Source organism: Chaetomium strumarium (assembly GCF_033439665.1).
Source record: "Chaetomium strumarium strain CBS 333.67 chromosome Unknown B0T15scaffold_3, whole genome shotgun sequence".
In the NCBI taxonomy this organism is placed as follows: Eukaryota; Fungi; Ascomycota; class Sordariomycetes; order Sordariales; family Chaetomiaceae; genus Chaetomium; species Chaetomium strumarium.
In genome coordinates, this window is record NW_026944431.1 from 1606868 (window position 1) to 1630924 (window position 24057).

Sequence of the window (24057 nt, forward strand, 5' to 3'; positions counted from 1 at the left end):
AAGGGCTTGGTGCGTGTCAACGTCCCGCAAGAAACAAAGGGCGGTTTCGCGGCGTATCTTCATCCTCCATCCGATCGTCCTCGTCCTTTCAGTTGCGCAACTGTCTCTTCGCCCTGGGGAGCGTCCCAAAGGCCCCCTTCTTGCTGGCCTCTCGCTCGAAATCCGCTGCACGAACGGGTTTGCGCCACATGGACTGGGGTACTTGTTCCCGCGGAAATGGTGTACTTTCCCCTATGTCTCAGCATCATCGTCCTTCGCATCCGAGCTGGCAATAAATACAACAATAAGCGAAAAGGATCCTGGTATATCTCTCCTGATCGATGGCAACGAACTGTGACCCCCGTATCACCCCCGGAAAATGCAAGTCGGAAAATGGATCTCCAAGCCCACACAGATAACCCAATTTCGACGGCATGAATGTACTGTCCTGTGTACATACCAACCTCATCTAAACGAACCATGGCGGGAAATTTGCCAACCGGTATTACCCACAGACAAAACCAACCGACATCCAAGATCGCCGAATCCGTATCCTGACCAGCTCCGCGCCGACGCACCACCCACGCCCTCTAGAAGATGCCGACACTCTTACTCGACCTATGCGACTGCGCCAGCGGGCTCCGACCCACTCCACACCAGCAGCTCGTATCGCCTTCCCGCTCCACTTGAAGGGTGATGTCGATGCCGTGCTCGAGGAGATAATTCCGCACCCGGTCACGCACGTCCTCCATATCTGCGCCCCTCGCCGCCACGACGTGCATCACCCCCAACAGCCGATTCTGCTGTGACCCTTTCCCGGTGTTCCGGTCGTCGATCCAGAACTTGGGCGCCGCATAGCCGACGACGCCTCGCAGGCTCGTGATGCCGGAGAGCGTGTCGCGCAGGTTGTACTCGACCTCGGGCGGGATCGTGAGGAGCAGCCTCCGCGCGGACGACTTCACCAGCGGCAGGGCTGAGAGCAGAATCAGGACCGCGATGAGGAAGGATGCGAGCGGGTCCCAGCCCGACCACTTCCAAAAGCGGGTGAGAATTGTCGACACGATGACGGCGGCGCTTCCTAACGTGTCGGCTAGCACGTGGAGGTAGATGCCGTACATGTTTTCGTTGTCGTGCGAGTGCGAGTGCGAGTGCGAGTGCGAGTGCGAGTGCGAGTGCGAGTGGGAATGGGCGTGCCCGTGCTTCTCGCTGGAAGGCCCATGGCTGTGCGAGTGACTGTGGTCATGATCGTGGTCGTGAGGATGCTGGTGACCATGAGCATGCCCATTGCAGCCATGTGAATGGCCGTGGCCATGGTCGTGCCCGTGGTGGTGGTGGCCAAATGCCATCATGCCCACCAAGTTGACCACCAGGCCGAGGGTACTGACCACAAACAGCTCTCCGAGCCTCTTTGTCTCTCTGCCCTCGATTATCCGCTCGCAAGCCTCGGACATGATTTCCACACTGATCAGTATCAGGAAAACCCCATTGCCGAAACCGCTCAGGGTCTCAATCTTCCCAAAGCCATACGGGAATCTTTCACTGGGAGGCCATTTGCTTGCCACAGCGGCAAAGAGCCCAATTGCCAGGGCGACACAGTCGAAGAACATGTGGACGCTATCACTGAGAAGGCCAAGCGAATCCGTCACGTACCCGTAGAAAGCCTGTACCATCATAAAGGCTAGGTTCAAGCTGTGAGTCTCGCAGTTAACCAAATCTGCCTCCTCCCGCTTCCAAAACTGGGACTCCCACAAACCTCATGAAGTAGAATATCCGTCTGGAGTCCTTTTCTAGCAACACCGTGTGGAACAATGGCCACCCGGAGGTATATGAACACAAGAGCTCCGTAAACCTCGAGCGCGGTGCGTGGTGATTGTTGTGGGGGTCGTGGTGCGAATGTGGATGCGAATGTGAATGTGAATGTGAATGCGAACGCGACCCCGAGTCGACCGGCGGCTCATACACACCAGCGGCATCGAAGCTGGCAGCGGTTGGTGATACCAGTGTCTTCCCCCCGGGAGTTGATTCTATTTTCCATTGCGCGCTGGGCGCTAATGGAGGGGGGACGTTTATTTGCATGGGAAGGTTCGTGTTTGCTCGATAGTGGGAATGGTTGTGGTCATGATGATGGTTCCGAGCATGAGAGTGGGCGCCGGCCGGCCGCGGCTCTTTGCGATTCCGCGAGGGACTCAAGGAGTTCAAAGACGAGGAGTGCGAGTGGGAGCAGGCATTGTCCGACCCATGGTGGTGATGGTGGGAAATCGTTGAAGCGGGCAAGGCGAAGGAGGACGCCATCGTGTCTTCCCGCAACTTCGTTCAAAGCTGCAGATTTGCTTGACCCCCAGACCAAGGAAGAGCGTCGGCGCTCTTGGTATCACCTGTTGTTGGGCATGGGAAACATTGGCGGAGGCCAAGAGGGAGTGACTGGTCGGGTTGTCTCTCCGCGGCGATCGCTCGAATGTGGGCCGAGTTCGATGTGCTGGATCGAGGACCGCGAAGCTAGTTAAAGTTAGCACTATCGGCGAGGGCAACAACAGCCAGGTTCACTTCACCAGGCCCAATCACTACGTAAGCACTGAACCGCCGCTCCCGTCTTGAGCGTTGGATTGCTGGAGGTGAGATTACCAACACCGCCCGCCGCACGTCTCGGTCTTGATTGTTCTCCGTTGTCCCTCCATGACGCCCCTGTCGAGTTACACCGTCGCCGCCTTCCTTACCTGCGATCTTAGCCTAGCCCCTGAGATGTGGGGAAGGCTGGTTCCTGGCGGGTCCATATCTTGAGCTCTGATTGGCGGTATGCATGCGATCTGCGCCATCCCATGCAACTGGGCCAAGTGCATGAAAGGCTGGCCAAGACCACGCCGCCAATTGGACCTCCAAGTTCTCCAACAGCCTCGAGCCGGGGACACGGTTCACTGAACCTCTGGAACCGGGCTGACGGGAGGCTGAAGAGATGCGAGTACGGATACACGACAGGTCTTGAATGTTTCTCTTTTGGGATGTTGCACACCCAGCCATTCGTTAGGTAACCAGGTCTTCACGAAATACCGTGAGCCCGACCTCGCCCAACTCCCGCGGCCCGGCGGTCTGCAACTCAAAACCGAGACTGCTCGCGGGGCGCGTTGTGGGCATGCCAAGATGATCACGTTGCTGATCTATTCGGCTCTCTTTTGCATATTCACCTTGGCAGCTCTTGCGGCCTACCTAACGCTCACACTTACCAAGTACAATCGACCTCCAGCGGGCTCGAGGGAAGGACCCGTATCCGTCCATGTTCTAGTCCTAGGCGACATTGGACGCAGCCCCCGCATGACATATCATGCCTTGAGCGTAGCCAAACATGGGGGAAAGGTGAACTTGATCGGGTATCTCGGTAAGCTTCTAGGCTCACGGGAGTCTCCAGATAAATGAGAGTTCTAACATGCGACTCAGAAACCTCACCCCATCCGGACGTTGTGGGTAATCCCAACATCACAATCAACCCCCTTCCCACGCCTCCGTGCAGACCGGCGGCCATTCCGTTCATATTATTTGCCCCGTGGAAGGTCCTCTATCAAGTCTCCCACCTCGCCGGCCTCCTCAGCCACGTGCCACCAGCCCAATGGATCCTGGTCCAGAACCCGCCATCCATCCCGACCCTCGCCGTGGCCGGTTTGATCTGCTTCCTGCGCAATAGCAAGCTGATAATCGACTGGCACAACTACGGCTGGTCCATCCTGGCGGGAACTCGAGGCCCCAAGCACCCGCTCGTTGCGCTCTCCAAACTCTACGAATGCTACTTCGGCCGGCTGGGCTCTCTCCACCTCACAGTAACTCAGGCAATGGCGCGCCAGCTGCGTAGCCCGCCGTATTCTATCGCTCAACCCATGTTGGCCGTGCACGACCGACCCGCGGCGCTTTTCCAGCCGCTCCCGTCGCCTTCGGCGAGAGAGGAGATTCTGAAGCGGGTCCTCCCCGACCCAGAGAAGGAGCTGATCCCCAATCTCCTGGATGGCACCATGCGCCTCGTGGTGAGCAGCACAAGCTGGACCCCCGACGAGGACTTCTCCCTCCTGCTAGATGCGCTGGAGCAGTACGCGCACGCTCCTGCCTCCTCCACACCGATGGCAGTGCCGATCCTGGCCGTGATAACAGGCAAGGGCCCGCAAAAAGAACTCTACCTGCGAAAGATCGCCGAGCTCACCGCGGCCGGGAAGCTGCCCAACGTGAGGGTCGTGGCGGCCTTCCTGCCATTTGGCGACTACGCCGGTCTGCTGGCGTGTGCGGATCTGGGGATCTGTCTGCACATGAGCAGCTCGGGCGTCGATCTACCGATGAAGGTTGTGGACATGTTTGGCGCGGGCCTGCCGGTGGTGGCGTACTCTGGTTACGAGAGTTTTGGGGAGTTGGTCAGGGAAGGAGAGAATGGAAGGGGATTTGAAACAGCCGAGGAACTGGCCGAGATCCTTCTACATCTGCTCAGCGACGGCGGGGGCGCGGAGTTGGAGAGGTTGCGAAGAGGAGCTGTGAAGGAGGGGAGTAGGCGGTGGGACGAGGAGTGGGATTCAAAGGTGGGCACGGTCCTGGGACTAGTGTCATGAGGACGCCTCAACGCTTCTCGTGCGGGCGAGACGATGGCGCCGAAGCTACGGCTTATGTTTGGCTTTTCTTTTAGCGGAGTACAGGAGAGTCGCGTTGTTTGCCGCTGTTCCTCCAGCCCCACCCCGAAGCAGATACGCAATAAGCACCCTGGCGGATATCCGGTCTGTTCTCCGCTAAGCCCAGGTTTGACTACACGCCTTCCTTCCGACAGCCTCTCAGTCCTCGCCCAAGCTTTCCCTCACACATTTCCGACACCGCCTCCTGAACTCCTTGCTCTTGCCTTCCCTCTCCTCGCGAAGCAACCTAGCTGCTTCGACATTCGCGGGACTCTCGTCGTTCGGGTCCTCAAACAAGCTAATGACGCTCAGGAGGATCGTCTCGGGCGTCTGCACAGGACTCCACCGCTCGCTAGCCGCCTCATAGCCGAACTTGTCCTCCTCAGGCGGGTGCAATATGCTGATGCAGAGCTCCCCATTCGCGTAGATGTTGGGGTGGAAGGGTATGGGCTTCTGAAAGACCATCTTTGGGGGCATGTGCGGGTACGTCGGGGGGAAGGTGAGGTGTGCGCGGAAGTTGCCGCCTGTTCGGCCGTAGAAGTGGTTAGTCAAAGGGGCTTGACGAGGATGATTGATGGAGGGTGGGTAGTGAGCGGTATGGTATGCAGAGCAAAGGATAAAAAAGCTCACCGCCGTAGTATTTGCAGTCGTCATTGATCATCAACATGACCTCCCACACAAATATGTTGCTGTCGTTTACCAAGCCACACGAGATGCCGGGGATGTCCTTGGCTGATTGCATCTCCTTCAGTTGCCGCTTGAGGAGGGAAGCCGCCGCGGCCGAGATACCGGATGAACTGGCCATGGTTGCAGAATCGTCCTCCGCGCCTCGTAAGGGATTATATCCTCCTCTCTTCCTCTCAGTCCCCGTAAAGACGTGGCGTATAAGCCTGCCAGCGCCTGTCCGTGTCTTGGAGATCGGGTGCGGGGCAGCGAACCGCTCGCGTGTCAAATCTTGGGCTTCTAAGAGAATACTGGGAAATCTCGCCAAACGGTCAGGTGTAGATTCGTATGTACAAGAAAGGTGCAGAATGACGAATATCCAGTTGTAGTGCCTAGCTAGGTGAAGATGACACTCTGAGAAGGTGGCCCGGTCATGGCGAGTTTTCTGGAACTAGACATCCCTTGCCGGCCGGAATGGCGGGGTCCTATCCGTACCGGGACTGGAAGGCCGTAGTACAGTACAAAGAATAAAATACACACCGACTCGACAGCATACGATACTTCCGCCCTGTACGCAGGCCCAGAGGGACAAACACAAGCATCAAACAAGTCGGTAGGTACTCCTTATGTGCACACAAACCTACTAAATAGATTAGGCTCCGTAGCCGTCTTTCAGCACAGCCCAATGTAAAGTATTGCCACGGTGCACACAATTCCTCATCGTAAATTCCATCCAACCCCAACCCCTAACGCCGACCTATGCTTGGTATCTTTCGTAATTTCACATGGAATACAATCTTCTGTCCTGATGGCCATGGTGGTATGAATATCACTTCTTTGCAGTGGTCCCAAACCCTGTGAATCCAAGAGCAGCCATCATGTCGTCCTCGTCGTGCTCGCCCTCGATTCGTACATCCTCGCCGTACTCAGTTTTGATCTTGAGCGCAGCTTCCTTTTCCAGCCTCCTCCGCTCCTCCACCTCCTTACGTTTCCGCCTCTTCTCTTCCCTCTCCTTCTCTTCCTCCTCCTTCCTCACCTCTAACCTCTCCTTCAGCGAGATAACCTGTTCCCGCTTGCGCTCCTGTTCCCGCTCCCACAGAGCCTCGATGCGCGCGTGCACCTCCTCCGCGGTCGCCTTGCGCACCTCGCCCGTCGCGCCAATGTTCCGCTGGTGCTGCATGCTGTTGGTATGTTCTATCCATTGCAGGTTGTCCTTGAACGTCAGGTCGCACGCCTCGCAGTAGAAGCCGGCGCCGCGCCCACGCTTGCCCACTCCCGCCCCTGCGGGCACCAGCGTCGATGTGCCGACGAGCTTGCTGAAGTCCTGGGTGGCGTTACGCGCCGTCGTGAGCGTCTCGGTCCCGTCCATGGGCTTGTAGTATTTCTTGCCCGCCATCTTGGCTTCCCAGCGTGCTTTGCGCTCCTCCTTCTCGGCGGCTTCGCGCTCCTTGGCTTTGGCGGCATACTCGTCGAGATCGTACTTTTTCCTAAAATCCGTGTCGCCGGCCGCTTGGCCGTATGCGGAGCCTTTATTAGACATGACGGGCAGCTGTATTTGTGTTGTTTCTCTGGTGAAAGATCCCGTCGTGTTTCTCTGGAGCTTCGGCAAGGGCAACGGGCCTATTAATCAGTGATAAGATAACGAATGACCAGGAAGCCCACAATAAAAGCTTCGGCGGGGTAAATGTTTTATCTTGACATTCGAGTCGCATGTGAGACTTACCTATTGCAATTGGGCTCGGAGCACTATTCAAAGGAGCTTGATTGTTGCGCGTCGAATACCACACAAGATGCTCTACCTTGTCGGTCTCGGGCTCTCAGACGAGACGGATATCACCGTCAAGGGCCTCGAGATAGTGAAGAAGGCTTCCCGGGTGTACCTCGAGGCTTATACCAGCATCCTACTCGTGGATCAGTCTGTTCTTGTCCGTCACATGCTTCTGCTGTCCTGCCCCTCCAGGCCACGGCTAACTCCAATTCGCAGTAGGAATCCTACTATGGGCGCTCCATCGTAGTTGCCGACCGTGAAATGGTCGAGTCGAACAGCGACGAGATCCTTCGCGATGCCGCAAATGTCGACGTGGCTTTTCTGGTCGTCGGTGACCCATTTGGTGCGACAACACACACTGATTTGGTTCTTCGCGCGCGCGAACTCGGCGTCCCGGTTCGGACTGTCCCGAACGCCTCCATCTTGTCCGGGATTGGCGCAACGGGTCTCCAGCTGTACAGTTTCGGCCAGACGGTCAGCATGGTCTTCTTCACTGATAACTGGCGGCCAGCCAGCTTCTACGATCGCATCAAAGAGAACAGGGACATAGGCCTGCACACCCTCATTCTCCTCGACATCAAGGTCAAGGAGCAGAGCCTGGAAAACCTGGCCCGTGGCAGGAAGATCTACGAGCCGCCACGCTACATGACGGTGGGCACCTGCGCGAGGCAGATGCTCGAAATTGAGGAGGAGAAGGGCCAAGGCGTCTATGGGCCAAACAGTCTAGCCATCGGTGCTGCTCGCGTGGGTGGCAAGACAGAGAAGTTTGTTGCCGGTACGCTGCAGGAGCTCGGTGACGTAGACGATATGCTTGGCCCACCGCTGCACAGCTTGGTTCTCCTGGGAAGGAGAACTCATGAGCTGGAACATGAATTTGTCCGCGAATTCGCTGTCAACAAGGAGAACTGGGACAGAATATGGAAGTCAGATTACGCCGGCAAGCAGTAAGTGAATTCAAGTCAAATCCAAGCCACTATGCCATTCTAGTTGGAACAACTGAATCTTTGAAGCTAGGACTAGCTTGGGTGTTACCTCCACGTGTTCATGTCCGGATTCCAACGACCCTCCGTGCAAGTGTCCAAACGAACGTACTACTACTTAACCGTACAGGATGGAAACCGGAGCAATTCTTAATGGGACGATCTCCACTGCTTGACCTCTTCCTCGCTGATCTCTCGCAATTTATTGACCGCGGCTGGCTTCCCCGTGATGACACCCTGGGCGACTTGTGCCATCTGCCCAAGCATGGTCTTGCCAGAGATGGCGTAATGGGCCGTGGATGTCTTGACGCGGATGATGCCGATGCGCGGGTCATTCGGGCCTCCGTCATGGGTACCATCTCCCAGGTCTCCCAACCAGGCCTTGAGATGCTGACTATAGTGCTGCTGGACGAGAGACCGATCCGTTACCACATTGGCCGTGCCGCTGATGCTCGCCCAATCTCCCGAGTTGTTCAGGAAGCTGATGTTGATGTGCGAGTCGCTGGCGAGATCGTCCGTCTTGCCAGACTCGATATTTGTGTGGAAGAGCAGGTCGATCCCACCAGTTTCCTGAAAAACACGATGAGTACATGTCGTCATCGTCGTTACTCAGGCATCGCCTCCTGGCGAGGACCTACCTGGGCTGCAAGTGCCATACACCTCGACACCAAGTTCCCGGACTTGGCATCGCGGGTGGTCATCATCGCGAACCTGCAGGCGTTCATGAAGGCACTGAGGTCCTGGATCTTCTGCTCCAGGGACACCGTCGTGTCAAGGTTGGCCTCCTTGTACGGATCGGCATGCTTCATGGAGTACTCGGTCTTCTGTTCAGCCATCTTGGTGTTTCAGTTGTGTTCTTCTACTAAAATGCGTTCTTTGCTGGGTGTAGGATGTGTCTGAACCTTGAGCAAGAGTTGCTCCTAATTTTTATAGTTTCTTGGTCATTAATACCGGGGAGGCGAAGTTGCGGGTGCTTGACAATGATGTAACCATTTCTTTCTATGGAAGTTATGCCATCATCGTTTCCAAACCCCACCGAGACCTCTGCAGTGTCCTACTATATCACGTCAGGCACCGCGCATCATATCAATTACAATACCTGCTTCATCTACCACAGTACAGCTTTCAAGGCCTGCGGAGAAACCACCTGATCAAAGGGAAGGCTCATAGAGGCATCTACATTAGATTTCTTGGCCACAACACTCAAACCACTGTAACGTTAGTGTACTTAACTTGGTGATGAGTACGGTCGTGTAAGCGTTGCCGTCTGCGTATGGTATGTAAGGTATGTATTGAGTGTAGGTAACTATTCTACAGGACTACATCCAGAATCCGGCAATCATGTTCTACCGCATCGGCGGCCATTGAGACATTCACAGTGTCAATGAGATACAGGCAGTTTCCATAGCTTCCCGAAATATGTCTCAGATCTCATCAATCTTCTTTTTTAGGTGGTCTTTCAGGCGTTTCTTTATTACTTCCAGGTTTGCCAGGCAATGAGCCCCTCGTGTGTTGCCAAACCTGGATGTCCAAATTAGGCAAGTGAGTCTGACTGGTCGCCGGGGAACTTGCAGTTGCAGAATGAACTTAGCAATCGCATCACCCGCACCCGCCTCCCGCTGCAGTCACTCCTGCTTGGCCCATCAAGTCTCTGATCTCTCGGGGTTGCGTGGGCTCAGCATTGTGAAAAACTTCAAGTTCCCTCTGCTTCATGTTGTTTGGCGCCACCTTTACATCCCGCGTCGCCCAGCGTCCTAGAAGCGGGGATAAGACGGCGCCCGCCGATTTTCTGGTTCGAGCGAGCAACCGTTCACATTCGCGGATCAGCTTTCATCGCAGCCAACAAACGACCCTGGCATCCAAGCGGCAGTCTCGGGAGGATAAAGACGCTTTCCTTCATCCTTTTCACAGCTGCTTCATTTCACCCACCGCAACTGCAACACTGGACAACCAACTCATCTGTCATCTGATTGCGCCATTGTTACCGACTGCTACGCCGGTCAGTTGGCGGTTTGTTGGGCCGGCAAGCGACCTGTGACGCTCGAAACTCGGGTCTCGCTTGCACCTTGTGCTTGTTGAGGCTTCATAGCCCGTTACATAGTCGACATGGATTGGGATGATTCTGATGATGATGTAAGTAGCGGCCTGCAACCCTCGCGTACGCCCGTAACTAGAGCATCGTCAGAGCGAAACGGTCAGTCCTGAAGCCATGCTAATGATATCTTACAGCTCGTTCGGCCGTTTGAGTACCGTGACCAAGAAGAGCAGGCCGAGGCCTGGTGTAATCATCCCGCTCAAGTCCAGAACAAGCAGCTCTTGGCTGAGAATCTGCGCCTTAAGAAGCTTCTCCGTGAGAACGGCATCTCCTGGGATCCTCGGCTGACTCTGGACCCGAACGACCGGACCCGAGGCACATGGTCCTCACCATCTCCGCCTTCCAAGAGGATGCGGACCCGCTCGTCCACGGGCCCGGGGCGGCTTGCCCATGAGGGTCGGCGACTGCCGACACTGCCCATGGAGATCCAACTGTTCATCCTGGAATACGCCATGACCAGCAGATTCCCCATCATCGACCCCCTCTGCACGTTGAGCAAAGACAACATTACTGCTGAGGAGAGAAGACGGGGAACGCAACTTGCCATTGGTTTCTTGGCCACCTGCAGAGCCCATTTTGTCGAAGGGACTCGCTTCTTATGGCGCAACAACACGTTCATCTTCACCAGCCACATCGCTCTACGCAACTTCGCCAACCTCAGTCTCAAACATCGCATGGCGATAAAGCAGATCACTCTTCGCATCATCGCCCGCTACTACGACGATGAGGAACGGAAACATTTTGCCCCTTTCCCCTCACCCGGGTATGCATACGACAGTCCAATCACCCTCAAGGTCATTAAGCGGACTAGGGAAAAGAACCTAGCACGCAAGGGCTTTCGCAGCTACACGTGGGATCAGGTCGTCGACTTCCTCGATGCTTTGCGTCCGCCATTTGACCCCAATCATCCTAAGGGACAGCCACGCCCCCGGCTATTGCCGAATCTGGAGCGGCTGCGGATGGATTTTGTTAACTTCCCCGATGAGTTTCTCACTCCTCCAAGAGGCACGGCCCTACATGATCTCGCTGCTCACGACCTCGGGTGTACGCTGAATGAAATCCAACTCACAGGCCTTCCGGAGTGCCACTGGGGCCAGGAAATGGGCTCGCACCTCTGCGGAATGGTCAAGGACGATGGGGTCCGCCTAGACTCTGATCCCGTCTTCGTCTACTGCCGAAACCAGCTCCGTCCATTGGCAGGCCGGAAGAGGTGGGATTCTTTGTGGTATCCCAGGGTGATCCGCGCATGGAAATTCCTCGCCGATGAACATGCTCGCACTAAAGACAAGCCAGCAAGTCCACAGCGCCCCCGTGGCCATCGCGATGGACACGCAGGGTCGTACAGAATGCCGCCGGCTCCAGCAGAAGAAGGGCATCCCGTGTCTCAGTGGAAGCGACGCCGGACCATCTGGAAGCGTGTGCCTATGTCGCAGGAGAGCGGAGAGCGCATCTGGAACGAGTTTGACCGGCTTACCGGCCTCCCAATTGACAACGACAACTATGACTCCGATGAAGACGAGTATGATATATCGGAGTTTATCTGCCCCGGTTGTGGTATTATGCATGGGCCTCCTGGGGATCACTGATGCTGTTCTCTCCCCTCATCTGCTTATGTCTGTTGGAATGATATAGGCAATTGGTGCATCCAGGTGCTTAATTGCAGCCTTGAGTTGGACCTTTGGTGCCGCGGAACTTATTGCCTACGACAGAGCTTAGTCTGTGCTGTTTACAAAATCATGTATTGCTTTTAGTGCCCGATGGCTTTGCAGCATAGGGAAGATACAGGAGGTATGCTATGGGATTAGCGCGGCGTTTAGACCGGGAACTAACTGGCGATGGCGGAAAGGAGAGAAAAAGGCCTAACATGCGGTGTATTTGGACTCTCCGGTCGATGTTAAGATACCCGTAGGTCGGCTTCAGTGTCGCTCTAATGATGGCTTCGAACATGGCCTCGAGTTCTGATGAGATCATGTTGCAGAGGAACTCACATGAAGTCTCAATTGTGTTGTCATGAGCCCAGCGAAGTCGCTTGGTGGATGTGATGTTTTAACTTGGTAAAGTAAGTTCTAGTTAAGTCAAACTCAGGTAATTATGAGAATAAATACCAAGCTTGCTGGCCGAGGAGCCGGCGATTGCTGAGCTGACCAACAGCTACCTACTGATGTCTACTATTAACGACGAGTCAGTCTCACGTCCCATATCTGTTTCTCATCTCAAAATCCCCTTTATACCCCCTCTTCCCCCAGAGAGCCGACGCCCTCGCCAACACCGTGCTATTAGCACCACCGCCAAACCCTTCATAGTTGCCCAGGCTGGGCGGCAGGTCCTCGGTCCTGGTGCCCCACGCGCTCTCGTTGCGGCCCAGCGTCAGGACAAGTTCCTTCCCCTCGGTGAAGAATGAGTGGTCCACCCAGTTCTTGGTGTAGGCCTCCCCGTTGAGCGTGGCGCTCTGTATGTAAACCTTCTGCGCGTCGGACGGGTCGAAGCCGACGTTGCGCACCCGCGCCGTCTTGCGCGTTAGCGGGTGCGTAATGTTCACCTCCTCGAAGAAGGGCGGCGTGATCAGGTACACGTCCTGGCCCGGGTTCGGGAACAGGCCCATCATGGCAAAGGCCACGAACGAGCCCATCGCGCCGCTGTCGTCGTTGCCCGGGAGACCGGCCGGGGTGGGTTGAAAGAAGGAGGGGATGTAGAACCGCGCGCGGAGGGCGGAGAGGGCCGGGCGGCCTGCGTAGTGGTATTGGAAGACGGTCAGGAAGGAGGGCTCGTTGCCGATGTAGGTTATCTCGCTGTCGTGCAGGTAGTTGAGGCGGGCTACGAATGCGTCAGGCCCGCCGTAGAGCGTTATGAGGGTTGCTTGGTCGTGCGGGACATAGCTGTCAGCATAGGTGAGGTATGTTAGCTCCGAAGGATGATGGATTGGGCATAGTGTGAGGGCCGTTACGTACAATCCATATTCCCAGATGCTGCTTTCAAAGGTCTCGCGTCCCGTGTTCTGCAGGGAGCAGACGCTAAAGGAGTCGAGGTTACTGCAGTTTAGGGGATCTTGAAAGCCCCATGTCTTGTTCAGGTACCGAGGCTGGAAGAAACCGGTGAAGCCGGTGTCGGTGCCGTTCCACCAGACTGAGGGCTGGTCGGCTTTGAAGAGGTTTTGCCAGTTGTCGCTTGACTCCAGGTACTTTTCCGTGTCACTACTCTTTCCCAGACCAGCGGACATCTGAGCGATGCAAAAGTCGTTGTACGCGTACTCCAGCGTCCGCGAGATGCTTCTGGTCATAGTACCAAAGCCCTTGTAGTCGAAGTCCTGAACTGGGATGTAGCCAAGAGCCTTCCAAGAGTCCAACCCTCCTCGACCATTGCAACACCAGTCGTACGGCTCGACCTCGGCGTCTTTCACCACGGCAGCGTAGCCATCATCCCACTGCTACCGAGTCAGCATCTTCGGCATGGGGTGGGATTCAGTGCCTCACATCAATACCGCCTTTGAGTCCCTTGACGAATGCATCGGCCAGCACGACATCAGCGTTGGACCCGCCCTGGCAAGGTCAGCAGCCGTGGGGCGGAGAGACGTCCTGGTGGGTGCTGGTCACCTGGGTGTAGCCCTTGTTGAGGCTCATCCGACAGTCTGGGAGCCATCCCAAGTGGCGGTAGGTGTCGATCAGCGAGCGAACCATCTCTGTCACGGCTGTTGGGTCCATGATTGTCAAGAATGGAAGCTGGGATCTGAACTGGTCCCAGATGCTGACGAGCTCAGGTTAGCGCCAGCGTCAGAACTTAGTTATGTCGCCCATGCTTGCTCACCAGTAAAAGGAGTCGAAATACGGCTCGTTGCTGGACCAGAGCGGGTTCTCACCCGTGTAATTCTGCGGGTTGATCATGGTTCGGTAGATGCCACTGTAGAAGTTCGTCAACATCGAGCCGTTGACCTTGCTGGTCGATACCTTGATCGGGCTCATCTTCTTCCTCCACGCCTTTGTCGCCGCTTCGGAGACAGCGGTGAAGTCGAAGTGGGGGATTTCCTTCTCGGCATGCTGGCAAGCTTGGGAAGCGCTGATGAAGCTGGTAGCAGTACGGACCAAGATCGGCTCTGCTCCCGAGTTGAACCGTACAAAAGCACCCCCTGGGAGCGGATACCCATTGATCGATCGCGAGATCGTCAGCGTCTGAACCTCGGTGCTGGCACGGCTGTTCACAAAGATGCCACTGTCCAGTATCTTCGCCCCGGAGAAGTCGGTGCAAAAGTGCAGCTCGAAACTCCCAGCACCAAAACTCGGCAGGAAGCGGGCGCTGCCGGTGATGCGTCCTGTTGCAGGATCGACCGTCACCGTACCGTTATCCTGCCTGGAGTCGGCCAGGTCCGTGAGATCCTGCAGGATGAGAGGCTTGGCTGGCTCGCCGTCAGGACCGTCCGTCGGGAAAGAGAACTTGAAGAGGGAGGCGTGGTGGGTTGTGGTCATCTCGGCTCGAATCCCGCTGTTCAGAGTGATGCCAAAGGTGCCGGGCTTTGCGGATACGTCCCTGTTGCGGAAGCCCCCAAAGGCAGCGCGGGTCTTCTTGGGAAAGGCACACCGGTTGATGTCGCCGCCAGGGCAATTGGCATAGGCGAACAAGGCAAAGTTGCCCAGGCTCGGGTTGCCTCCGGTCCCGCTGTCGTGCATCATGCTGAAGCCTGTCACGGCGGACCCATCCATAGTGAACCCGCCCTGTCTGCTTCCGCTATTCGTATCAGCCACTGCCTTTGCCATGCCGTAGGGCAGAGAGGCCCCAGGGAACACATTGCCGCCATTGCTGGCGCCGATCAACGGGTCGACGTAGCTAAGAGGGTCGAAGACGTCCCGCGTGAGCGCTGTGCCCGCGAGGGCTAACCAGCAGGAGACGAGGCGGGGGATCATGTTCATGGCGTCTGTGTGTCCGGCGGCGATGGTAGCTGACGGTCGCCGTGGGTCAGGCCGGTCCTGGCTGTTCGCGGGATGCGCCTGTATTTAACGTCATGATGGAGACAGCCACGGACGGCAACAGCGACCTGGGACATAGTTACTGCCAGCTGCTTCCCATGAGCACCTACCCGCCTGCAACGGTTACAGAGACGCGAAGTACAAGATAGGAAGCTGCCGACCGAGATTCACTTGCGTCTCGCGTTGCATTGCACAATGGGCATGTGCAATACAATACATGTCTTACACTGGCATACCTAAGGCAGGTACCGTACCTACCTGCTGCAGGTACCGTAGCTTTGGAGACCACAAAGGGGCAGCGACTCACATACATACAGGGCAGTTATGTCTGCGCTTGCCGTGTCACTTCCCCATGACGATCGTTGCTGAAACGTTCAACAACCAATCTGGTATGACAGCAGCACCGTATTTTAGAGCTTCATCCTACCTCACTATTTAAAATCAGAAGCCCCTTTCGCGAGACAGGAGGGAGCAGGTGTGCGAAGTACGGTTGAATAGTGTAGAGTGTGAACGGGGATCAACAGGGCTCGCAGGGGTTCAATTCATGTGGGCCGTTGCAGAAGGAACGGTGACATCGGCTGCAATCATATCACCCAATCAAATCAGTAGCAGTGCTGGACGCCACCTTCCCCGTTGCGCTAAGATCAACAACCCGTTGATGCGGAACCTGCCAAAAGTGGACCCCCAGATCGACGAGCCCTTCCAAGTCCACAGCCAAATCGCCGACAGCCACCATTTTTGATCTACAACAAGACTTCGGTCTACTCCATACTACGTACAACTATGCCAGTTGTAGTGCATCCGGAAATTGTGCGTGTCTTGCCATGCCCACACAATTCACAACATTGGCTTTGCCATGTCGCAAAGTCCAAAGCGTCCGCCTTCTCCTGCCGCCAGCTCGCAAAGATCTAAACACCACGGATGGCAATCGGCCTTGCACCGGCCACGGTTGCACGGCAGACGCAGTTACCCGATCGATTGTCTAGATACCATAACAAATACTGTGGAAGGAAGGGGCGTACAAGCTGAAGAGCACATGTCCGGCAGAGCATCTCACCTTCCTGCGAGAGACGAAACCCAGCGTTCAGGCCCCATCGTTTCCTGGAGACCAAGTGTTCGATGGACTCGGACCATGAGATGATCGTCCCGACTGTTGGCGTGCGCCGAGGAACGAATGAACTTCTCCAGCTCCAACTGCTCCGCGTTGAAAGACGCCATTGTCTCGGGAGGCATTCATACTCGGCGTCTAGGAGGTGACGAAGTCGATCCCGCAGGTACAGACTGCTCCGTCGGCGCCGTGGGAAGGCGCGTTATGTGTTGGTGCAGTATCAAACCGGGTCTCGTGGGATTCTCCGGCGCTAGGCAATTCTTCCTCTTCAAGGCACTTATAGCACATCACAGTTTTTACTTTAGGGCCTGGAGCCTAGTTACATCAATCCATCAATCCATTCTGGTGGTCATTACCGGTTCCAGTCATTCTCCTTCTCAGACCAAAGGCTTCGCGTTTGCTACGGGGCGTCGTAGGCCCCCTAGGTAGCGTGATTGCGATCCCCCCGGTCCACACGGGAGGTCTCGGATCCCGTCGCCTTCTCCACCCGGTCGGGTTCGCGACCGGCCGATCCCAAACGGAACTGGCCGCTGGATCGTGACATCCTGACTCAGTGTCATTGCCTCCCCAGGGCATCGGCTAGCGTGCATCTCCGTTAACTGCCCACACCAGACCCTTACACTATGCGTGCCTCCGCCTAGCATCCGAAACTCGACAAACGCTTCAACCGCCTCAACATGGCCCTCGCATTTCTGGCCCTCTTTGACTGTTCGAGCTCTGGTGCATAACCCAGCAGCTGTCTTACGAATCTCTAACGCATTGCTCGTTTTCCACCCTGAAATCATGATGATGGCGTCCGCCGAGTCGGAAGGCGAAGAGTCTTTACCAACAACGCCAACGCCCAAGGGCGAATCCAGCAAGGCTGAGGGCAAGAGACCTAAGGTTGTCCTAGCTCCGGTTGAGCGATTCGACCGTCAGTCGAACCCAATCGTAACGGCATTGTCACCGCCTCCGTCCGCCCAAGCTGTCCAGCAGCCGCACCTTCATCGCATGAAGTCACATAGTCGGTTAAGAAGCGATTCCGGCTTAGCACTTCATGGGAATCAGGCCGTCTTTCGTCAACACGCCAGCTACAAACCTGAGGGCTCGTTTCCGAGTCGACCCGGTCCAGCCGCGGTGAACCTTGACGATAATGACAGCGTCGAAGACTTCAGATTCTGCTTGGGTCACAAACCCAGTACAGAACTTCAGGGATTTGTGGCCCAAGGCAAGGTTATCCCAGACTTCTTTGCAAACTCCTGGGTTAAAATGGCGTTTTCGAGCACGGAGACGGGGCAGCGAATTCGCAGGTTCGCGGAAACCAGACACTCAGGGGCGGACATGGACTTCGTGCTAAAGGTTAGCTCCGATCTCATGGCTGCGTGATCTACTCACACGACGGACTCAGATTTTGATGATATTGCCACAGGTGGAAGAGTACACACGTGAGCTCGGGAATATGATGTCTTCGATGAGCTACATCTCGTCTCATTTCACCAGCACGACAGCGACATCACCGCTTGAGCTTCCGCCGGAAGTCTCAAACACGCTAAGGTCAAATACGAAGTACTGCGTTAGATCAGCGCTGCCGGCTCTCGACAAGCTCTATCAGGATGCGAAGTCGACGGTAGAGGAGCGGTTGTCCCGGGACCTCTATCCGGAGTTTGTCAAGTACCAGTTCTCGCAGTGCTTGACAGCCTCGCTAGCGGCGGACCGCTCCTTGACTGGGGAATTCAAAACCCGCTACCCCGGGCTGGGCGAGGCCTTTTGTCTCACTGACCCGCTTATGCCCGATAACCCCATCGTCTATGCTTCTGACGGCCTTTTGGAGATGTGTGGGTTTCAACGGAAAGAGCTCGTGGGCAAAAACAGCCGGGTCCTGCAGGGCGTGGCTACAGATCCTGGGGCGGCTCGCCGGCTCAGCCAGGCCGTCGCGGCGGGACGAGAATTCACCGAGTTACTACTTAATTACACTCCAGACCAGACTCCCTACTGGAACTTCTTGTTCATCTGTCCGTTGATGGAGCATGGGAGCGTCCGCTATTTCCTCGGCGCGCAGGTAAACGTGTCGGAGAACATGGGCCCCGAGTACAAGGACATGGAGGACGTGATGAAGTTTGGCCCGCCTCCCGCCAGCTTCCACCAGGCCCGGGTGCCAGCATCGCCCACGTCTCCCAGTCAGCCGCCGCGGCGTGCCTCCAGCACCTCCGAGTCTGCGCAGTCCACAGAACAGCCGACCGAGAGCCCAACCTCCCGTCGCTTTCCTTTCTTCAGACGCTTCCGCCGCAAACCATCCTCTGCCCGCACATCGTCCCCCTCGCCTACCGCGCCGTCCGAGGTATCTACTCCATCGCAGCTCCCTGGTTACTTTTCGCCACACATCCCCATCCTCCGCCCGGAAGATCAATCCCAGCGGGTAGACGAGTACAGCACCCCTTACTCCCGCCACTTCGTCATGCCCTTCTCGCCGACCGTCCCCAGCCGGCGCGGACCTCGACTTACGCGCGACCGCGATCCGCCGCGCCTGCCCATAGCCTTCTGCTCCACCTTCGCGCTCTCTTTGCTCGGTCTCCGGCAGGACGCGTCCCACGTCGTGCTCAACCGCGACATCTTTGAGGTCCTGTCGACTCAGCTTGGTTCGCCTAGCGTGAACCGTTCGTTTAGGAAGAGTGTGATGGCCAAGCTGGCAGCGGGAGAAAGTGTGCATGTGGATGTGATGGTGCCCGCGGAGACGGCAAGCGGAGCTGGTGGTGGTGGTGGTGGCAGTGGTGGGAGGGCGGCGTCGAGGAGGCCTTCGAGGACTGCTCCTCCGCCACCTCCTGCTCCACCCCCTTCTATTTCAAATCCTTCCAAGGCTGGGCCGAGTAAACCGTCCGAGACTCCTCCTCCCCCTTCGCCCAAGACCGAAACACGACGGCCGTCGGAGACTCCTACTCTTCCTAGGGGTCGTGGTGGCAGTGGCGGTAGTGAAACTGGGGAGGGCAAGCCAAGGCCAAGTGGTACATTCGAACGCGGGGCGGAGCTGTTCAGTCAGGTCTTGCACGGTGGTCAGGGGAAGAAGCTAAGGCGGTTTGTGAGCAGCTGGGTGCCGTTGAAGGATGCGGAGGGGGAAATTGGATTTGTGGTTCTGGTGCTCACGCCGGGGGATGTGGCCGCTGCATTGGGCTGAAGACTTGGAAGCTGAAAGGATCCCGGGATGCCGCTGGGTACGGCTTACGGCCTGGGAGTTCGGCTACCCGGGAAGGTTCTATGGACGTTTAACGGGGCTACGAGCCTACGACGGCATGTCCTCACGATGTTAAGATCATGACCAAGTAAACCAAGCAAACTCAGCGTTAACAGATCAGCGACCTTTTACAGCTCCATTGTACACTCTGCTACATATGCCTCTGTTCAACTTATTGTTCCATTCCGTCAAGTCCTGGAGGCTTGGGAGGATCTGCTCCGGAGTGGGTCATGAGAGACAGGCACATGTGGGACGGGGTGGAGCTGGCCAAGCGGGAGCTGCCGGGAGATCGACGGGGGCCCGCCCTCGGAGCCGCCGGTCCGGCTTCAGGAGAGTGGGGTGCCTGGTGCCGACTCTACTGTAAGGTCTAGGGCTTGGCGATGATATGATCAACCGAACGGAACATGGATAACCTGATCCAATGTGGCGGATACGCCATTGCTTGCGGTCGAGCAGCGAGTAGAAACCAGTCCCCACCCCCGCTAGTCCGGACTCCGGAGTAAATGCCGGCTACTGCGGCTGTAAGGCAAAGGTAATGTGCAGAAGAACCGAGAGCGGAGCGCCAACGGGGATCGGCGAGTTCCGGACTACCATGAATCTGGAAATATTCCCTGTAGCTTAAGGGCCAGACTGGCTGTTATGTTCATAACAATAGCCGATCTCTGGACCTCTATAAGGAGTTTCCTCGTCGCCACTCATCCGGTCTCGTTGTGACTATCCCCTGGCTCCGTTGTCGAGGGAGTCCGTCGTCCATCTTAAACAAGATGCCAGAATACAACGTACCTAGGAGGTGGTGAGCCACAGTCACTCATGCCCAATGCTTGTACTTATCCACACACAGCGCTGGCCGAAGAGTACCGACTTGCGGTACGGAGGATATCCAGGGAAGCGGAACTCGAATATCAAACCTCCTAAGGCCACATGTAGTGAGCAGTCGTGAACCGATGATCTCCAGCCAAACTGTAATCCGTAGGTATGTATTGTACTTGTACATAAATCGAGCGGACGGTTGGCCTCTATCTACAATTGTATGGTATGTACATATGTCTAAGAAAAACATTGCTGGGATTACAAGGTTAACTGCAACCCATCACATCAAAACTCAGAATTCGCGCGTCTCCCCTATGGCGCAGACGTCAAACACGCCCGTCTCGGGGAGACCGCTCGTCTTCAGCGCCTCCTTGAGCAGCTTGGGCGGTTCTTCCACGTCCTCGCTCGTCAACACCCACGTCCCCCAATGCATAGCAAGGGCATGCTTGCACCGCGTCTCCTTGAAGATCTCGACGGCGTCGTACGGGTTTGCGTGCATGAAGCTGAACAGCCAGCGCGGCTTGTACGCGCCGATAGGGATCAGGCCCAGGTCGAACGGCCCACGCAGCTCGCCGATCTGCCGGAACTGCGGGCACCGCGGCAGGGAGTCGTACTCGGGCCCGTAGTCGTCCACGTGCGGCGGGATCTTGGGCACCCTGCGATACCCCGTGTCGCCGCCGAACCACACCGACTTGTCGCCCGACTTGACCGCCCACGACGCCCACAGCGTGCTGTCCTGGTCCCGGATCCCCCGCCCGGACGAATGCTGACACGGCAGGCAAGTGATGCGCGCCGAGATGGTGCCGGGTGCGTCCTCGCCAGCCTCGTCGGCCTCATCACGGCCCGCCGCCTTGTCCTTCCGTAGAACCAACTCGGCCTCCTGCCACCAGTCCATCTCGGTCACCTTGCTGATGCCGCTGGCGCGGAACCACTTCTCCAGACCCAGGCCGACGAAGAACTGAACCTCCGGGTTCCGCCTCGCCAGCTCCTGCACGCTGGTGTGCGAGAGGTGGTCATAATGCGAATGAGAGATCACCACGGCGTCGACGGCCGGTAGTTCAGAGAGGCTGCATGCCGGTGCCGTGTACCGCTTGGGGCCGAGCCACTGCACGGGCGCGCAGCGGTCCTCGAATACCGGGTCGAACAGGACGCGCAGGCCGCTGGGGAATTCGACAAAGTAGCAGGCGTGACCCAGCCAAGTCGCCCGCAATGCCGTCGAGCCCGACCGCGCCGCCAGGAAGCTGGGCTTGACAGCGGGGATCTTGACGGTCTCGTCAGGCGTGGGCATGGACATCTCGCCCGTGATGAACGACCTGGTGTGGTGGTGTGGTATGTTAGTTGGTGTTGGGGCTTTGGCATCTGGGAAATGGGATGAAGCCGATGCAGCAAAGCTCAACAACTTCTGACTTACCAGAATACCCTGCCCGTCATGGCGAGCGAGCCCCCTCCTCCGCCGGCGGAAGGATGGGGGTTCCGGAATTTGACGGTTTTCCCGTTGCTCCCTTTGACATGATGGGCGGCTTGGTGAGCGTCTTCGGGAACGTTTGCAGCCTCCAGTCGGGAGACGACGCTGGAGTACGCGGCCATGGATGCGGCGGCGGCAGTAGCAGCGCTAGAAACAGAGATAGAAGCCCGCAGAACGGTAGCAGTTGGTAACGGTTTGGGTCTGGAGGTAAATAACCGGCCCAATCTCGTTGCAAGCCGCTCCATTATACGAGGAGAGTAAACTTAAAGCCGCCTGCGCGCAGTCTGAGGGGGGGCGCGCCTGGTAAAGTCCTCGAGAGTGAATGCAGCTACAGGTACGGACTAAGGAGTAGTTACCGCCCCGTGTCGCAAGAACTCGGACTCGGCTCGGACGAATCCCGCAGCTTGCTTTAACCCTGCAGACAAGGCTATCAATAGTTAAGCCACGTACTGCATCACATTCATAGGCACGTACGTACGTGTCCGCTGCCTCAGCCAACAAAGGCACGATCACACCGATGTTAGTGCTGACATTCCACGGATCTAACCCTTATTTCCGATACTGTCTGGTTGTGAAAAGTCCGGAGGTCTACCCGTGGGCCGATTTGTTCCCCCGAAACTAAGGGTTAGGGCGGGAGCAGCCGCCGCGGGAGGGATTCCACGCATATACGGTGAATTACCAGGAGGAATGGTAAGTTACATGCATGAAAACTGCAGTTGGCCGACGATTACTATCATATCCGCGCTGTCCGAGTGCCATTTCCAAACAACATACCGGTATTTCACCGTTACGATGCTCTATCTTAGCGCTATAGCTAGGTACTTCCCGGGAATTCTGGTCATAGCGAAAGTATTGCGCTCACTTTACAGTCATTCTGTTTTGTAACTATGTCACAGTACGATATCATTCTTACTGACATTCAGTATTTCCCCCCACAAAACCCATTTAACTGTTGCCCCTGAGAATTTGTTGCCAATCATCTTTGCCTAATCAATGTTGCCCAGGATACACTTGAGGAAGGTAACTGCCCCGTACAACGCGCTTTGCAATCGGCAGATGGGAGCTTAAGGAAAACGACTGTCTGCGACATACGGCAATGTACCAGTCAAGAGTCGACTCGATCCATTCCTCGACAGGCTGCCTTCTCGGCGGAACGGCGGTAAACCGTAAGACCAACTAAAACCTGAGTTGTGCAACTTCAAGCCTCGAGTAAAACGGATCGACCCAGGGCGTTGTCTTAGCTACGTGTTCGAGCCTGCTGGCGAGATGAATCGGACGAGTGGCCTTCTGCCTGGCTCGATCCTCAGTCCTCATCCGGGATACTACCTACGGGATACAAATTATACGGGCGATGGTATGTCCGACTCAAGACAACCTCACCACAATAACGTACATGATAAGCGAGCGACGCAGATAAGCGAGCGACGCACTTTCAGTGCGACGCGCCTCCTCTAAACTTTTCCACCAAATACCACCGCAACAAGCCATGCGTAGCCCCTCAAAAGAAGCCAGGCTTCTTTTAGCCCTCGAAGCTATCAAACAGAGCGAGAATCTCAGTATCCGGGCGGTAGCCAAGCTATACAACGTTCCAGAAGCAACGATTCGCCACCGGCGCAAGGGACGTGCTGCAAGACGCGATGTTCTAGCCAACTCGCGTAAGCTCACGGATCTAGAAGAGAAGTCAATAGTTCAGTATATAACTGAGCTATCTACACGCGCATTCCCACCTAGATTAAGTGGTGTGGAAGATATGGCCAACCACCTACTACGCGAACGCGACGCGCCCCCTGTCGGCAAACGCTGGGCTCACAACTTTGTCAAACGCCAGCCAGAGCTCCGTACGCGGTATACACGCAAGTACGACTACCAGAGGGCTAAATGCGAGGATCCACAGGTCATCAGCGAGTGGTTTGCACTTGTGTGGAATACTAGGGCTAAATATGGGATTGTCGATGACGATGTCTACAACTTTGATGAGACTGGGTTTATAATGGGTGTTATCTTCGCGGGTATGGTGGTTACAACCTCGGATGGGCGTGGCAAGGCAAAACTAGCTCAGCCTAGTAATCGGGAGTGGGCGACTGTGATCCAGGGAGTCAACGCCCTTGGCTGGGTTATCCCTCCGTTCATCATCCTAGCCGCACAGTACCACCAGAGTAACTGGTACCGGGAGTGCAACCTACCACTTACCTGGCGTATTGCAACCACCGATAATAGCTGGACTACCAATGCAGTAGGTCTGGATTGGATCAAGCACTTCGATTACCATACGGCACCTCGAACAAAAGGCACATACCGGTTGTTGATCCTCGACGGCCACGAGAGCCACCACTCAACCGAATTCGAGCTCTACTGCAAGGAGAACAACATCGTCACACTCTGCATGCCTCCACAC

At 56.3% G+C, this 24057-nt stretch overlaps 10 protein-coding genes across 10 annotated transcripts; 4 read left to right on the forward strand and 6 right to left on the reverse strand.

The window, feature by feature from the left end:
* Window positions 1-453: 453 nt before the first annotated feature.
* Window positions 454-2707, reverse strand: B0T15DRAFT_152340 (cation efflux family-domain-containing protein). Its single transcript, XM_062862013.1, has 2 exons — window positions 1733-2707; window positions 454-1668 (listed from the first exon to the last, which is right to left on the reverse strand). The coding sequence occupies exons 1-2, from the start codon at window positions 2269-2271 to the stop codon at window positions 570-572; spliced, it is 1638 nt and encodes a 545-aa protein (XP_062722554.1). The 5' UTR covers window positions 2272-2707; the 3' UTR covers window positions 454-569.
* Window positions 2708-2843: 136 nt separating this feature from the next.
* On the forward strand, window positions 2844-4664 carry B0T15DRAFT_152467 (glycosyl transferases group 1-domain-containing protein). The gene is made up of 2 exons (XM_062862015.1): window positions 2844-3349; window positions 3409-4664. Exons 1-2 carry the CDS (start codon window positions 3115-3117, stop codon window positions 4554-4556), a joined length of 1383 nt encoding a protein of 460 aa, XP_062722555.1. The 5' UTR covers window positions 2844-3114; the 3' UTR covers window positions 4557-4664.
* Window positions 4665-5545, reverse strand: B0T15DRAFT_152472 (ubiquitin-conjugating enzyme E2). Its single transcript, XM_062862016.1, has 2 exons — window positions 5244-5545; window positions 4665-5137 (listed from the first exon to the last, which is right to left on the reverse strand). Exons 1-2 carry the CDS (start codon window positions 5416-5418, stop codon window positions 4773-4775), a joined length of 540 nt encoding a protein of 179 aa, XP_062722556.1. The 5' UTR covers window positions 5419-5545; the 3' UTR covers window positions 4665-4772.
* A 395-nt stretch (window positions 5546-5940) lies between these two features.
* Window positions 5941-6902, reverse strand: B0T15DRAFT_528225 (uncharacterized protein). The gene has a single exon (XM_062869024.1). It carries the CDS (start codon window positions 6814-6816, stop codon window positions 6106-6108), a length of 711 nt encoding a protein of 236 aa, XP_062722557.1. The 5' UTR covers window positions 6817-6902; the 3' UTR covers window positions 5941-6105.
* Window positions 6903-6938: 36 nt separating this feature from the next.
* B0T15DRAFT_552828 (tetrapyrrole methylase) lies at window positions 6939-7992 on the forward strand (the record flags this gene model as incomplete). Its single annotated transcript, XM_062870307.1, has 2 exons — window positions 6939-7201; window positions 7264-7992. The coding sequence occupies exons 1-2, from the start codon at window positions 7067-7069 to the stop codon at window positions 7990-7992; spliced, it is 864 nt and encodes a 287-aa protein (XP_062722558.1). The 5' UTR covers window positions 6939-7066.
* Window positions 7993-8054: 62 nt separating this feature from the next.
* Window positions 8055-9276, reverse strand: B0T15DRAFT_528228 (uncharacterized protein). The gene is made up of 2 exons (XM_062869025.1): window positions 8663-9276; window positions 8055-8594 (listed from the first exon to the last, which is right to left on the reverse strand). Exons 1-2 carry the CDS (start codon window positions 8858-8860, stop codon window positions 8175-8177), a joined length of 618 nt encoding a protein of 205 aa, XP_062722559.1. The 5' UTR covers window positions 8861-9276; the 3' UTR covers window positions 8055-8174.
* A 680-nt stretch (window positions 9277-9956) lies between these two features.
* B0T15DRAFT_152532 (uncharacterized protein) lies at window positions 9957-11779 on the forward strand. The gene is made up of 2 exons (XM_062862018.1): window positions 9957-10157; window positions 10254-11779. Exons 1-2 carry the CDS (start codon window positions 10131-10133, stop codon window positions 11703-11705), a joined length of 1479 nt encoding a protein of 492 aa, XP_062722560.1. The 5' UTR covers window positions 9957-10130; the 3' UTR covers window positions 11706-11779.
* Window positions 11780-12198: 419 nt separating this feature from the next.
* On the reverse strand, window positions 12199-15098 carry B0T15DRAFT_152512 (glycoside hydrolase family 92 protein). The gene is made up of 5 exons (XM_062862017.1): window positions 13921-15098; window positions 13710-13860; window positions 13590-13655; window positions 13068-13540; window positions 12199-12995 (listed from the first exon to the last, which is right to left on the reverse strand). The coding sequence occupies exons 1-5, from the start codon at window positions 15015-15017 to the stop codon at window positions 12308-12310; spliced, it is 2475 nt and encodes an 824-aa protein (XP_062722561.1). The 5' UTR covers window positions 15018-15098; the 3' UTR covers window positions 12199-12307.
* Window positions 15099-16788: 1690 nt separating this feature from the next.
* Window positions 16789-19437, forward strand: B0T15DRAFT_152591 (uncharacterized protein). Its single transcript, XM_062862019.1, has 2 exons — window positions 16789-17520; window positions 17591-19437. The coding sequence occupies exons 1-2, from the start codon at window positions 16966-16968 to the stop codon at window positions 19328-19330; spliced, it is 2295 nt and encodes a 764-aa protein (XP_062722562.1). The 5' UTR covers window positions 16789-16965; the 3' UTR covers window positions 19331-19437.
* Window positions 19438-20044: 607 nt separating this feature from the next.
* On the reverse strand, window positions 20045-22209 carry B0T15DRAFT_528235 (beta-lactamase superfamily domain-containing protein). Its single transcript, XM_062869026.1, has 3 exons — window positions 21612-22209; window positions 20229-21513; window positions 20045-20177 (listed from the first exon to the last, which is right to left on the reverse strand). Exons 1-2 carry the CDS (start codon window positions 21905-21907, stop codon window positions 20490-20492), a joined length of 1320 nt encoding a protein of 439 aa, XP_062722563.1. The 5' UTR covers window positions 21908-22209; the 3' UTR covers window positions 20045-20177; window positions 20229-20489.
* Between the last annotated feature and the right edge of the window lie 1848 nt (window positions 22210-24057).

Bases quoted from the DNA above. Each gene is read 5' to 3' on its own strand.
- B0T15DRAFT_152591 (XM_062862019.1), top strand. From the start codon at position 16,966: ATGATGATGGCGTCCGCCGAGTCGGAAGGCGAAGAGTCTTTACCAACA. The intron at 17,521-17,590 runs GTTAGCTCCGAT...ATATTGCCACAG, and splicing joins ACATGGACTTCGTGCTAAAG to GTGGAAGAGTACACACGTGA.
- B0T15DRAFT_528228 (XM_062869025.1), bottom strand. From the start codon at position 8,860: ATGGCTGAACAGAAGACCGAGTACTCCATGAAGCATGCCGATCCGTAC. The intron at 8,595-8,662 runs GTAGGTCCTCGC...CGTGTTTTTCAG, and splicing joins GTATGGCACTTGCAGCCCAG to GAAACTGGTGGGATCGACCT.
- B0T15DRAFT_152340 (XM_062862013.1), bottom strand. From the start codon at position 2,271: ATGGCGTCCTCCTTCGCCTTGCCCGCTTCAACGATTTCCCACCATCAC. The intron at 1,669-1,732 runs GTTTGTGGGAGT...CGAGACTCACAG, and splicing joins CGGATATTCTACTTCATGAG to CTTGAACCTAGCCTTTATGA.
- B0T15DRAFT_152472 (XM_062862016.1), bottom strand. From the start codon at position 5,418: ATGGCCAGTTCATCCGGTATCTCGGCCGCGGCGGCTTCCCTCCTCAAG. The intron at 5,138-5,243 runs GTGAGCTTTTTT...ACGGCCGAACAG, and splicing joins CGACTGCAAATACTACGGCG to GCGGCAACTTCCGCGCACAC.
- B0T15DRAFT_528235 (XM_062869026.1), bottom strand. From the start codon at position 21,907: ATGGAGCGGCTTGCAACGAGATTGGGCCGGTTATTTACCTCCAGACCC. The intron at 21,514-21,611 runs CTGGTAAGTCAG...ACACCACCACAC, and splicing joins GCCATGACGGGCAGGGTATT to CAGGTCGTTCATCACGGGCG.
- B0T15DRAFT_152512 (XM_062862017.1), bottom strand. From the start codon at position 15,017: ATGAACATGATCCCCCGCCTCGTCTCCTGCTGGTTAGCCCTCGCGGGC. The intron at 13,541-13,589 runs GTGAGGCACTGA...ACTCGGTAGCAG, and splicing joins GACTCAAAGGCGGTATTGAT to TGGGATGATGGCTACGCTGC. The intron at 12,996-13,067 runs GTACGTAACGGC...CTATGCTGACAG, and splicing joins AGCATCTGGGAATATGGATT to CTATGTCCCGCACGACCAAG.
- B0T15DRAFT_152467 (XM_062862015.1), top strand. From the start codon at position 3,115: ATGATCACGTTGCTGATCTATTCGGCTCTCTTTTGCATATTCACCTTG. The intron at 3,350-3,408 runs GTAAGCTTCTAG...CATGCGACTCAG, and splicing joins GAACTTGATCGGGTATCTCG to AAACCTCACCCCATCCGGAC.
- B0T15DRAFT_152532 (XM_062862018.1), top strand. From the start codon at position 10,131: ATGGATTGGGATGATTCTGATGATGAT. The intron at 10,158-10,253 runs GTAAGTAGCGGC...GATATCTTACAG, and splicing joins GGGATGATTCTGATGATGAT to CTCGTTCGGCCGTTTGAGTA.
- B0T15DRAFT_528225 (XM_062869024.1), bottom strand. From the start codon at position 6,816: ATGTCTAATAAAGGCTCCGCATACGGCCAAGCGGCCGGCGACACGGAT.